This window comes from Trichoplusia ni, chromosome 4 (genome assembly GCF_003590095.1).
Source record: "Trichoplusia ni isolate ovarian cell line Hi5 chromosome 4, tn1, whole genome shotgun sequence".
Classification (NCBI taxonomy): domain Eukaryota; kingdom Metazoa; phylum Arthropoda; class Insecta; order Lepidoptera; family Noctuidae; genus Trichoplusia; species Trichoplusia ni.
Genome location: NC_039481.1, coordinates 18,246,049 through 18,257,850, shown reverse-complemented (window position 1 = coordinate 18,257,850; position 11,802 = coordinate 18,246,049). Strand labels below are relative to the sequence as shown.

The window sequence follows — 11,802 nt, the reverse complement described above, 5'->3', positions numbered from 1 at the left end:
TTCGAGTAAAAGTATGACTATTAAGTTACCTAGAATAACAATTCCAACTTTTTCCGGAAAATATACTGAATGGCCCACATTCCGCGATTTGTTTATGTCAGCAATCCACAAAAATAGCACTATTGATAATGTACAAAAATTGCATTACTTAAAGAGTTATCTGACTGGGGAAGCCGAGCAACTCCTTCGTCATATACCAATTTCGGAATCTAATTATGAAAGATGCTGGGCTCAGTTGGAGACTAGATATAACAATAGAAAATATTTATCACATTGTATTTTAGTAAGATTGCTTAGTCAAAAAAATATTATACAAGAATCAGCTAGTGCTTTAAAAGAATTAATGGATACAACATCAGATTGTTTAAATGCGTTAGTGAATTTGGGTATTGATGTTACTTCCTGGGATATTATCATAATACACATAATAACATTAAAACTAGATCCTGAGAGCAGAAAGGATTGGGAACTAAAAGTGACAAGCAATATAGATTCAGACGAGCTGCCTACATTTGGACAGCTCAAAGATTTTTTAACTGGCCGTTATAGGGCTCTTGAGTTTTTAGGTAATAAGTCAAGTAAAAATATTGTTACTAAGGAAAGGGTATTTCACACAGCGGCCAATACAGCCAATGCATGTCCGGTTTGCAACAGCACTGAGCATAAAATAAGAAATTGTAAGCAATTTGTTAATAAGGATGTGGATAGTCGGCGTACGTTTGTTCAAGATCACAATTTATGTTTTAATTGTTTGGGATACCACCACTCTGCTAGATTTTGTAAATGTACAGCCTCGTGTCAAATCTGTAAGCGAAGACATCACTCTTTGTTGCACCTTAAAGGTGAGTGGGAGTCTGCTGGCGATAAGGGAGATTCATCAACGCAAGCACATTCTGCCACAGTCGAAGAGGAATCTCAAAATGATGTCGTAGCTTGTTTCTCAAAAGGTGGCGTGCGTAGTCAAGTTCTGTTAGCCACTGCGTTAGTGAGAGTTGTTTGCAAAAACGGAAATATGTCTACTATCAGAGCGCTGTTGGATCAAGGCTCACAAGCGTCTTTCGTTACGGAGCGTACTGTGCAGAGTTTAGGGTTACATAAACAAGCAGTTGAGGGTTCGATTACTGGCATAGGTGGTCATAACAAATTAACTTTAAATTCGGTTGTTGAGATCAAAATTCAATCTAGGATTAATTCATCATTTGAACTTGTAGTCAAAGCATATGTTCTCAAATCTATAACGTCTTTGCTACCGGGTGGAGAAATATCATATTTAGATTGGACTCAAGTTAGTGATATGGAACTAGCGGATCCTAGATATAACAAACCAGATAAAGTCGATATGTTGTTAGGGGCAGAAATTTACAGTCAGGTTTTGCAGAATGGGTTTAAAAGAGCACCTGATGGTAGCACAATAGCTCAGGCTACTTCATTGGGATGGATTTTATCGGGTACAGTAGCCTCTGCTTCTCAGCAAACATCAAATATTACCGTGATGCACGCGCAACTCGGGAATGACGAAATCCTGAAAAAGTTCTGGGAAATAGACAAGGAACCAAATCGCATCAGGAAACAGAGACTCACCGAAGAAGAGGCTAGATGTGAAGAAACATTTATGGCTACATCTACTAACAAGGGAAAATGCGCAGAAGTTATGAAGGAGAGTTTGCAACTGGGACACATGAGGGAACTATCTAAATCAGACGAGCAAAATGAGCATGCTGTGTACTTACCTCACCACGCGGTTGCACGTAATGACAAAGACACAACCAAGGTTCGGGTTGTTTTTGATGCTTCCTGCAAGGGAAAGAATGGAGTAGCTCTCAACGACGACCTAATGATTGGACCTAGGCTGCAACCAGATTTGCGAAATCTGTTGATTGATTGGAGAACGCACCCGTTGTTGGCAGTGCGATCGATGCTGCAAGTGGCGTACGATGATGGAGTCAAATATCCACTCGCAGCTGAAAGAGTTCTTAAAGATGATTATGTGAATGATCTAATGACTGGTTGTGACACTACAAAAGAAGGTATGAAAATCTATAATCAAATGAACGAGTTAATAGCAAAGGCAGGATTCACTGAACAAAAAGGGTTAAGCAGCAGCAGTGAATTACTGGAGAAAATGATCGGGAAAAAATACTCGTTCAAGGGGAAAGATGAAGCGGAAAGGGTAATAAACATAAAACAAGATGAAATATTTAAAAAATTGGTACTTACCTGGAACCGAACCTGTGACACCTTCCAATATTCTGTTCAGCTACCAGCGCTGCAAGAAACTGTAAAAAAGGAAAAAATCGTGAGTTTCTGGAATTGGATGGGATGAGGAAGTTTCATATGAAACAAATAAATAATGGTTTACTTACCGACATCAGCTGAATTTTACAGTTCCTCGATGGTTACACTTGAGGCACAGTGAAAAGCAGATTTAGCATCCGGGGTTAGACAATCTTACACGAGTAGTTACAATTCGCAGTAAGGGTTCTATGCTCAAAAGGCCAACATCCAAGCTGTGTGTCCTGCCTATTACCTGAGATTATTTTAAATTAGGATAAGTTAAGCATAGTTGTTAGAATTGTATCATTGGTTTGTAGAATTTATTATTGTAAGGTTGTTTTGTGTTTAGTATTGTAAGGAATTTTTGGTTTGTTTAACTGTGGAAGGACATAATGTTTCACAAAATGTCCTTGGTGGGCGGAATGTTTAACCGCAAATGTGTCAAAATATCAAAAGTAAGGTTCAGTTTGTTCCACCATTTTCCACAAGATGTCACTGTGCTTTGAGACCGCTTTTCTGAATGGCGGTGTTAAAATTTTCCGTGTATACTATAAGAGAGTCGAGGATTTTTATTTTTTTTGGTATCATTTTATGTAATATTCGGATTAAAGTATTTTGGTAACCACGATCAGGTGCTTTAATCAAATCAACCCCCAGATTAACCCTCCGATACCGAGGGTTAAACACTTAGCCTTGTTTATATTTAGCTTGGCGAACTTTGGTAGCCAGTAGTTATCTCGTGCACAATATAGTTTTACTATGACAGTATATTCAGTTTAGATACTTAAACAGAGGTGTTATTTAATCTTCGGGTGTTTTTGTCCAAGACTTGAGTTTAAAGTAAGACGCGATTACAAGCAAAAATAAGAACTTTACATCAAACAACGGGAGCTAGAGAACGGACAGAGAAGTCGTGGGCGGCATAGGAAGCGGTAACAGCAAGATCAAAATGCAAACCGCGTTTGCTGTTTGCATGTAGCCCTGGAGGAAGGACTTGGGGGAGCCTGTTGCCCAGATGTGAGACGCAGTGGGCTATCAAAATACGCCAGACCATTAAATTAAATAAAGACTGCCGTTCATTAATTTGATATGCTTGGAGAGTTACACTAAAATTGTTTACTTTTTTCAAAACAACGCTTTGCAATGTGGTTTAAAGGTAGTGGAAGGCCTCTTGGTTCCTTTTCTTATAGAGAGTACAACATATGCAACAGATGAGACAGAGAAATGGTAGAGCCACTCGATCATTATTTCTAAAAGAATACTGCAAGGAGCTTTTTATGATATATTTTTTAAGATTTGCTTTATTAAAGTTTGTGGCAGGTTAATTACCATGACGGGAAATACTTTGTGACTAATTTAAAACCTTCAATTAAGAGTTCGTATAACCAAATCACGCACACATTGGCACATCAGTTACAATTGAAGGCTGTTTTTATATTTCATTTATGAAGAATTCCAAACAGGTGCAGTTACCGACTCAGTATTCTGTCAAAAGCGTTTCTTCATCAATTCTCTTTGTAAAATAGAGATACTAAATGATAAACTGACGTATATGACGTCACAACTCATAAAAATAAAAAGCAGGGAATATCTACAAGCTTTACTACAAATCTGTATGTCATACTTATTTTACAACCGTGGCGTACAAACTCATCATGAAAAAACTACTCAATAACCGACGCAGATTAAAATGTTTACAAAAAACGGGCACATATATAGTGTAAATACAATATATTTACAAAACTATGAACATTAATCGACTTTCTTAACGAAAACAATTTTTTGTTGTTATTTTTGTAGTACAGTCAGCACAAAAGTAATAATTCTTCCATATTTTTAAGACTTATACATAGACACACTTAACTCAGGGAAATGTTAGTCTTCGGGTTATAATTTCTAACCCGGAGATGAAGTGAAAACTTGCTCCAATATTGTAGAGGTCACTAAGCAATGATGGTGTTTGTGAATCGGACAAATGGCGAAGAAAAATAATCTTGAGGATTTCCGATTCCAGTTATTGACACATGAAATCTACGAAAGCCACAGTGAGCTAGCTAGTGTGGTGATCAATACTCAAACATTATATATGAAGAGGCCTGGGGGAAACCTTCAAACTGGTATTATTAAATTAGATGTGAATTTGAATAATGAGTTTTGTTGCTGACCGTACAACAGTTAGAGATACCAGATACATAAGTGTTGCCGCTATCTGGTCACTATGAGACCGGCTGGGACTAAGATATTGTACACATTCAGTTACAAAATATAGCATGATAAATACGGTACGATATGACGGGCCATAGTCATTGGTGTTCGACAGAAACGCCTACAATTAACATAATTTTAATACTAAAAACTTTTACAAAGTCATACTAAAAGATTATCATGGACTTAACAAACAGAGATAATTTCCAAGATATCCCAATTAGTCTTATGGTGTCCAAAAACATACATTTTAGAAAAATACAATATTCTATATTTTTGTGTTTATATGATGTAGTATTTTTATATAATTATTTTTATTTAGTCAATCAGAAAAGCACTAAAAGATTCGAAATACGTTCACGTAACATCGTTTTATGTAGTACGATACTCTAGATTTTACGATATAATTAAACAATCAGATAACACGAGGACTTAAAATAGGATACAAAATACAAAATTAGTTCAGTTGATTTGAGGGGAGCATCACTGCTGCACTGCACAGCTGGGTATACGCTTAGTAGTGTTCGATACAGTAGTAAGCTGAGCGAATAGTTGACACGAGGGTCCCTGGTACGAGCCACATGTTGGGGGACACGGGACTGCACAGTAGCGAGGCCTGGCCGCGGCGGCGCCCCGCCGTGACGTCACCTGGCCTCGGGCGGCCCGCACAGCAGCAGCTGGTCGTACTTCTTCATCTGTCTAGAAGCTATCTCGACGTCCACGTCCGTCAGGTAGTAAGCCTCGAAGTTGGACAGTGGACGCAGCATTGAGTATAGACGTTCTGCGTATTTTCTGTGAATATAAAAATATGTCATCGGGAAAGGTGCAGCAAAAGCTGTGGCGAACTCTGAGCGGCTTAAATTGACGAATTAGTTTTCCCACTAATTTTCCGTCTGGAAAGTAATTGCGCAGGTAGGAGCCTCTGCCATGACGGACTAGTTTTATATATATATTTTTTAAGTTAAGAAAAATGCTATTAGTATGACATCCTCACCGTACCTGGCGTCGGTGCTCTTGTCGTCGAGTAGCGCGGCGAGTGAGCGCAGCGCGTGCTTGCGTGCGCAGGCGGCGGTGGGCGGGCGCGCGCGCAGCAGGTCGCGCCCGCCGCCGCCCAGCGCGCAGCACACCACCAGCAGCCGCGCCGCCGCACACCGCACCAGGGCGCTCTTGTGACTATAGGTACCACAAATCACAAAAAATATTGAATTTTAGTCTTTTTTGTAAAGGCATTTCAGCATTTTTAGCCATTATTGTGCCACTACAGGGCAAAGTCCTCTTGTTGATTCTACCCATTTCTACTGGTGTTTTTCATTCAAATTTACCCGGTATTGAGGAATACCGTCAATAACTTTGTCTAGAAGACCAAACACTACCTACTCTCATATTCTACGACATAGTCGACTAATCATAATCAGAGTCAGAATAAATATAACATACAGCTCTTCATAATAATAAAAAAGTCTAACTCTGTTTCGCCTCCCGTGGCATACAAATATTTGCTTAAAACAATTACAACCATGAATTTAGACATAGACACACCTTTAATAATCCAGTGTTAACTGTAACATTCTTATTTCTTTTCTCTGAAAAGTTAGTGCTAAAGCGGCAGATAGTACTCACGTGGCTCCATGTATACACAGCGCGGTGACGGAGTGGCTGAGGTCGATGCCGCACACGATGTCGTCGAGCGCGACGTTGGCGGCGCGCCGCACCGGCCGGCTGAAGCTGCCCGTCTTGATGAGGAGGATCGTCACCGCCTCGTAGAAGTCCTGGATACGTTGGGAAATGGAATAGGAAAGGGAATTTGATATTTATCCTTGTAAATGATCTGATGAACGCTGTCAGCAAATTAGGGCCATTGCCATTAACATGATAAAACGAATTGGAACAAAAAATCTATTTTTCAGGTAAACTATCAACTAAAATCTATATCAAAATGTTTTTATTCCTAGTAGGATTAAATACTAGGTTGCAGAACTAGTGGCTGTAGTAGTGCGATACCGAAATGTCTTTCGTATGGCAAGAAACGGCAAAAAACTCCATGGATTATTCATTTAATTAAAAATTGACAAGACAATTAAAAGTTTACAGATTGCATCAAAAACCGCAGGTGGACATTTATGACAACTCTTTATCGTTCCACTATAGAGTCCGGCATGATGCAGAGCTAATTTCTGCACTTTCTAATTTCTCCCACCCAGGATTGTCTACCGCCTATAATGTAAAAATGTATGAAGGAAAACATACCGGTTTCTTAGTATAGTTAGTATTCTTCAGTATAGTGGCGAGCGTGTTGCAGGCGGCGCGAGCCACTTGCGTCCTCGGAGACTCCACTTGAGCCGTCACCTTTACAGAATAAGAATATAGCTATAACGTTGTTAACAGGCATCTACAATGATAAAGTTCTATAATAAGGATATTTTTTTTTAATGGGACTTATCCCGCCGCACGTGCCCGTCATTGCAGCTCTTGTAAGCCAGGATCTACAATGAAACCAACGAAACACCGAAACACTTAAGTTCGGTGTGTCTCAGGGGTAAACATCTAACTGCCTTGGAACCCACAACGAAATTAAACAGAAATAGTAAAAAGGAGGAGTTGCAAAAAATGTTCCACTTCCCTCCATTGCAAGCGAAGAAATGGCTAGTTGTAGCACAGAAAAAAGATTGACAACTGAGTTAGGCTCAGTTAAATAAGGATCTGTGAAACAGAAAGCCCACTTTTCATATTATGATGCGTCGCCTTGCTTCCACCTCAACGTCACTTTAGGTGTTTAGTGGTATTCCCTCAATTCATTATTAGATTGGTTAAAAGAAAAGGGAAGCAAATGGTGGAGGTTAGTTATAGATTTATGAATAAAGTAAGTCATTAGTCACCTGTCTTATTAAATCGGCAATTCGATGTTCAGCTATAACTCCCCAGAACTTTTCCAACACTCGAGGTATGTCTTCTAGAGCGTCCGCTATCTCAAACCTGTCAATAAAGTATTAAATATTTTTAAAACTATATACAAAAAGGAAAATTAAAGAAATCTTTAAGCAGGTCGTATGTTGTTAGATTGGCTTGTAATAATTTTGTAGGCGCAAGAACTATTCAATGAAAATATTTAAAACCTAAAAATAACTACACGCTGAGTGGTTGGTTAAGCTCACCACGCTAAAACCACTGAGCGCGGCGAGTCGCGCATTCGATCCTTTTGAAGAATAGGGAGTATGAGTGTCTTCGTGCATGAGACTAGAATGTTTGCGAATACCCCTGCGACAAAAGAATTAAAACTCTGGGAGCAGGAGTCGTAATTTCTTTTCGAAAACCCTTTAAATTACATCGACGATTATTTGAACGTTGGCTTGTATCAATCAGCTTATTTCCAATTTCCTAGAAATCCAGCAGTAACAGGTTTTCAAAGAAAGTTCTTTAAAACGAAAATAAGAAAGGTCCCCTACCAAGAATGTGATCGCAGTCTCTTGAGCAGCTCAATGCAGAGTAGTTCGCAGCCGCGCTCCGCCGCGTCCACCAACCTGTTGTCATCCGGAGCCACGGTGCTCGGAGAACCACTTCTACTTTCACAACCACTGCAGCGAGATATAGTATTAATAAACGTACGTGCTTAAATAAAAGGTAATATCGCAAATTTTCCGGATTTGTTCTTCTTGAATTATGGAGGCATAAGAAATCGAATAACTGCTGCTTTGTTCCTAGCATTTATGAATTGCACGGTAAAACTATTTTAACATGTGTTTTGGTATTAATTAGACCTAGATCTAGAATCAAAGGTACTAGTATATAGAACCCTAATTTTACTTACCCAATACTGTATTTAGAATGACTAAAATTCCTTGGTCTGTGGCTCATCTTCAGTTCTTTGATTTTCTCCTTAATGCTAATGGGGCCTGGTGTGTCCGAGGTTGATTCCGACTTGGATTGGACCTCGGATTTTGTGGCGTTGGACGAGATTGTACCCTCTACGTGGATGGGAGGCAGCTGAATGGTCGCATGCGTTATCCTTTCAGACTCTAGAAGTTAGACTTCTCTTATTACATTTTAGATTAAGAAGGTAATAATAGAAATTCAGTAGGAAAGATCTATAAAGGACTGTTGTAACAACTTCGTGATCGTTGCCTACAAGATTGTACTTCTTGCGGAATATTGACACTTACCGCTCCTGCAACTAATAAGTGGACTCTCTCCCGCTGCCAGATCCTTACTTCCCATATCCCATCGATCAATACTCCTTTCTCTTCGATCTTCAACAACGCAGGGCAAATTCCCAGACCTTATAGACTTGCTAGCATTCAGAGTAAACAAGAAGTTTAAGTTCCCCGTGTCAGTGCAAACAGTATTACCCTGAATTGGAGGCAATTTAAAGGCCTCTTTATTGCTTTCCGATTTTGGGAATAATTTAACTTTGATGCCTGCGTTATTAGTAAATAACACGTCCTCGTCATTTGAACTCGGTCCGTTATTCGGTGTTACGTCTTGTGAGCTGTCTTTTTTAACGACAGACTCCTCAGTCAATGGAGTCAGGTGGCCAAATCGTCTTTTTTCGTTATCACAGGGAAAGTGCATCTGAAAATCCATACTTTCGTAGAGTTTGCTATACAGTTCGGCAACTTCTTTGTCGACAGACTTCGGAGTCTCGTCGCCTTGGTTTTCAGATTTATTCCGTGCTTTCTTAGACTCCATCAGAGAATCCTCCTCCATGTCGGTGGTGTCCGGTGATTGTTCGAATTCGCTGGTGTTTTCATATTCATTTTGGTCTTCACTTAATAAATTTTCTTTAGATTCGTCATTTATGATGCTTATCATTTTCTCAGTGGAACTATTTGGACTTACACATTCATCTGTTTTCTCATTTTCTGTTTCCGATGTCAAGCATTTTGAAGAATTGTTTTCGAGAGAATTAGGAAATAAATTGCGTGTTATTCCTTGACAGTGGTTGTCACCGGAGTCGGTTACCATGCCGTTTGGACGAGCGTGCTGATTTTCACCAGACACTTCTATCCTGTATTCGACAGTCTTATTCTCGGTTATAGATATAAAGGAGGTTTGTGTCTCTAATGATTTGCTGTTGTTTGATTTTCTCACCGCGCCTTCGCTTTCAGCTAGCTCTATGATAGTTTTGCTGGTTTGGGTGAATATTTCTTGTGCAATAATGGAGCATTTACTGAGACCAGTAGAGGAAGCTTTGCTGAATTTCTTCGTGACTTCACATTGGGCGTCTCTGCTGATGAGGACCGGCTTCACTGGCCTGTCCTTGATATTGATGATGCTGACGTTGTTTTGGAGGACGGAGCTCTCGCTATCCTCGCTGTCCCACTCTAACACGTATGTCTCCTTTCCTGAAGAGTTCGGTTTCTCGGAGCTGCTGTCTGTAAAGTCCATCGAGTACCCATTTGACATCGCCACGCTTTTCTGTGATTCCGAGAGCTTAACTTCGCCAACAACATCTTCTATGTCATCATCCTAGAAAACAATAATCAATGTAGTGTTTCTCTACACGAGTTTTATTTGTACGACTTAGTTTTTGTGACTACCTATCGCTGTAGGGTATCTATCCATATCTATGGTTTACCTCTCATGGTTTTTTAATGAAATGTATGAAATAGTAAATATTTGTTTGTGTTTGATGTATCTACATGTTGTGACAGTAGTCTACTAATACTTCACGTTACAGATTAACTTTCCTCGATCTGAAGCGCTAAATATTTACACAACTTACCATCTTTGATCAATTTAGAACAAAAACAATATAAATTATAACATATGTTACTAGTGTAACCACATAAACGAGTACTCTTATGTATTTACAAATATTTCAGTGCAATTCTGACAGGCCATGACAACTTTGAACTGAGAAACTGTCACGGGTAATTTTGTTTTATTTTTGAAAACTAGGGCTATCGTTTAGTTTGTGCGATCAATGTAACGATGACTCTCGATTTGGCAAACTGGGACTAAATAAGAGGTAAGAAAAATTACGAAAGCTAAATATCATCCTAGGGTGGAATACTATGATTATTCTCCTCCTATAGTAATTAATACACCCTTTGGGTTTCGGGGGTTGATACAGACATCCACATACGCCAAGACAGCATAGACTTACATGGATCCTACAAATACCTGTCATACGTGGGCATCGAACCCACAGTAAGTCGCCAGGTGGTTGTTGGCGTTTTGACCCGATTGATGACAACGTTATTCACGTTACCAATACCAAAACGAAGCACGAATGTAGGTAATGTAGAATATAATAAGAGCTCTGCTGTCTCCTTCAGCAGGCATGTACTACACATGAGGAATTCGAAAATAGATAGTCTTGGTCATAGTTTTGTCAAATATAGGTATTTTATAGTAACTATTGTGGGAATGATTAATTATTAAATGATGCAACGGTTAGTTTCGAACCCAACCACAGCCCCTATTCCTGAGCTGGTTCCCGTCCGAAAATAGCCCGGCAATCCCGATAAATACGCGTGAGTAAACCTTTGCATCATTATATAAATGAAGGTCTCTTTCCGAATTTCTAGGGACTAATTTGGGGGATAATAAATAAAACAATTGTAATACATTAAAATATGCCAAATTATTTAATCCAGGTCTAGTTAAGTCTCCACATAGTAGCTCAGACGTACAGTACAATATCACAACGATAGATACCCATGTTTGTAAATCACACAGAGTTCAGAAAGTGTAGCAGGCACAACACTGACCAAGAGAACAAACTAATGCTTTCTTCGGACTCAGATATATGCAGTATTATAAAAACGATAAGAGACATATTTGGTTCTCATTTTAAGATTCATCTTTATACCTATAATATATGTATATTATTTTACGGTACGTGTGTATGTAACTGAATTTCTCTTAAACAGCTGGACCGATTTGAATGCTTTTTTGTCTGTGTTTCGGTGGCGACCACCCGACAGAACGAAGTTCGCCGTTTAGCAAGTAACATATATTATACTGGCACTATGTTAATACTAGTTACTTACTTAATGCAAAGTAAGTAGGTAAATCACAGTAAAGAACCTAAAAATCATCGCAAAACAAAAGCATTAATTTGTCCTTTACGATTCGTAGCGTGGGATATTTGAAATACATGTACAATTTATCATTAGTAATTTGTAGTTTCTGTAGAAAAGAGATGGCTACAATGGCTACATATAGTGCGCTTTCTCTCTTCCGCAACTGCAAGCATTTTATCTCAAGTAGGTGGTCTTATGTCACCAGCTAGACAGTAGACAGTACTATATAAGACGTACATCTTTTATTTTCCCACGATACACGTTTCTGTCAATGTGTAAGCCTGTCGAATCTGCATTG

The 11,802-nt window shown here is 39.1% G+C and overlaps 2 protein-coding genes across 2 annotated transcripts; one reads left to right on the top strand and one right to left on the bottom strand.

Annotated features, from left to right (window-relative positions):
- The first annotated feature begins 1,012 nt into the window (after positions 1-1,012).
- Positions 1,013-2,323, top strand: LOC113493224. Its single transcript, XM_026871093.1, has 2 exons — positions 1,013-2,170; positions 2,258-2,323. Exons 1-2 carry the CDS (start codon positions 1,013-1,015, stop codon positions 2,321-2,323), a joined length of 1,224 nt encoding a protein of 407 aa, XP_026726894.1.
- A 1,538-nt stretch (positions 2,324-3,861) lies between these two features.
- On the bottom strand, positions 3,862-10,343 carry LOC113493402. The gene is made up of 9 exons (XM_026871377.1): positions 10,199-10,343; positions 8,637-9,942; positions 8,285-8,492; positions 7,923-8,051; positions 7,356-7,452; positions 6,727-6,825; positions 6,100-6,248; positions 5,479-5,652; positions 3,862-5,271 (listed from the first exon to the last, which is right to left on the bottom strand). Exons 1-9 carry the CDS (start codon positions 10,199-10,201, stop codon positions 5,124-5,126), a joined length of 2,313 nt encoding a protein of 770 aa, XP_026727178.1. The 5' UTR covers positions 10,202-10,343; the 3' UTR covers positions 3,862-5,123.
- Between the last annotated feature and the right edge of the window lie 1,459 nt (positions 10,344-11,802).

Bases quoted from the DNA above. Each gene is read 5' to 3' on its own strand.
- LOC113493224 (XM_026871093.1), top strand. From the start codon at position 1,013: ATGTCTACTATCAGAGCGCTGTTGGATCAAGGCTCACAAGCGTCTTTC. The intron at 2,171-2,257 runs GTAATAAACATA...TATTCTGTTCAG, and splicing joins GGAAAGATGAAGCGGAAAGG to CTACCAGCGCTGCAAGAAAC.
- LOC113493402 (XM_026871377.1), bottom strand. The intron at 7,453-7,922 runs GTAGGGGACCTT...CTTTATTGACAG, and splicing joins AGACTGCGATCACATTCTTG to GTTTGAGATAGCGGACGCTC. The intron at 6,249-6,726 runs GTATGTTTTCCT...CAACGTATCCAG, and splicing joins CTAACTATACTAAGAAACCG to GACTTCTACGAGGCGGTGAC.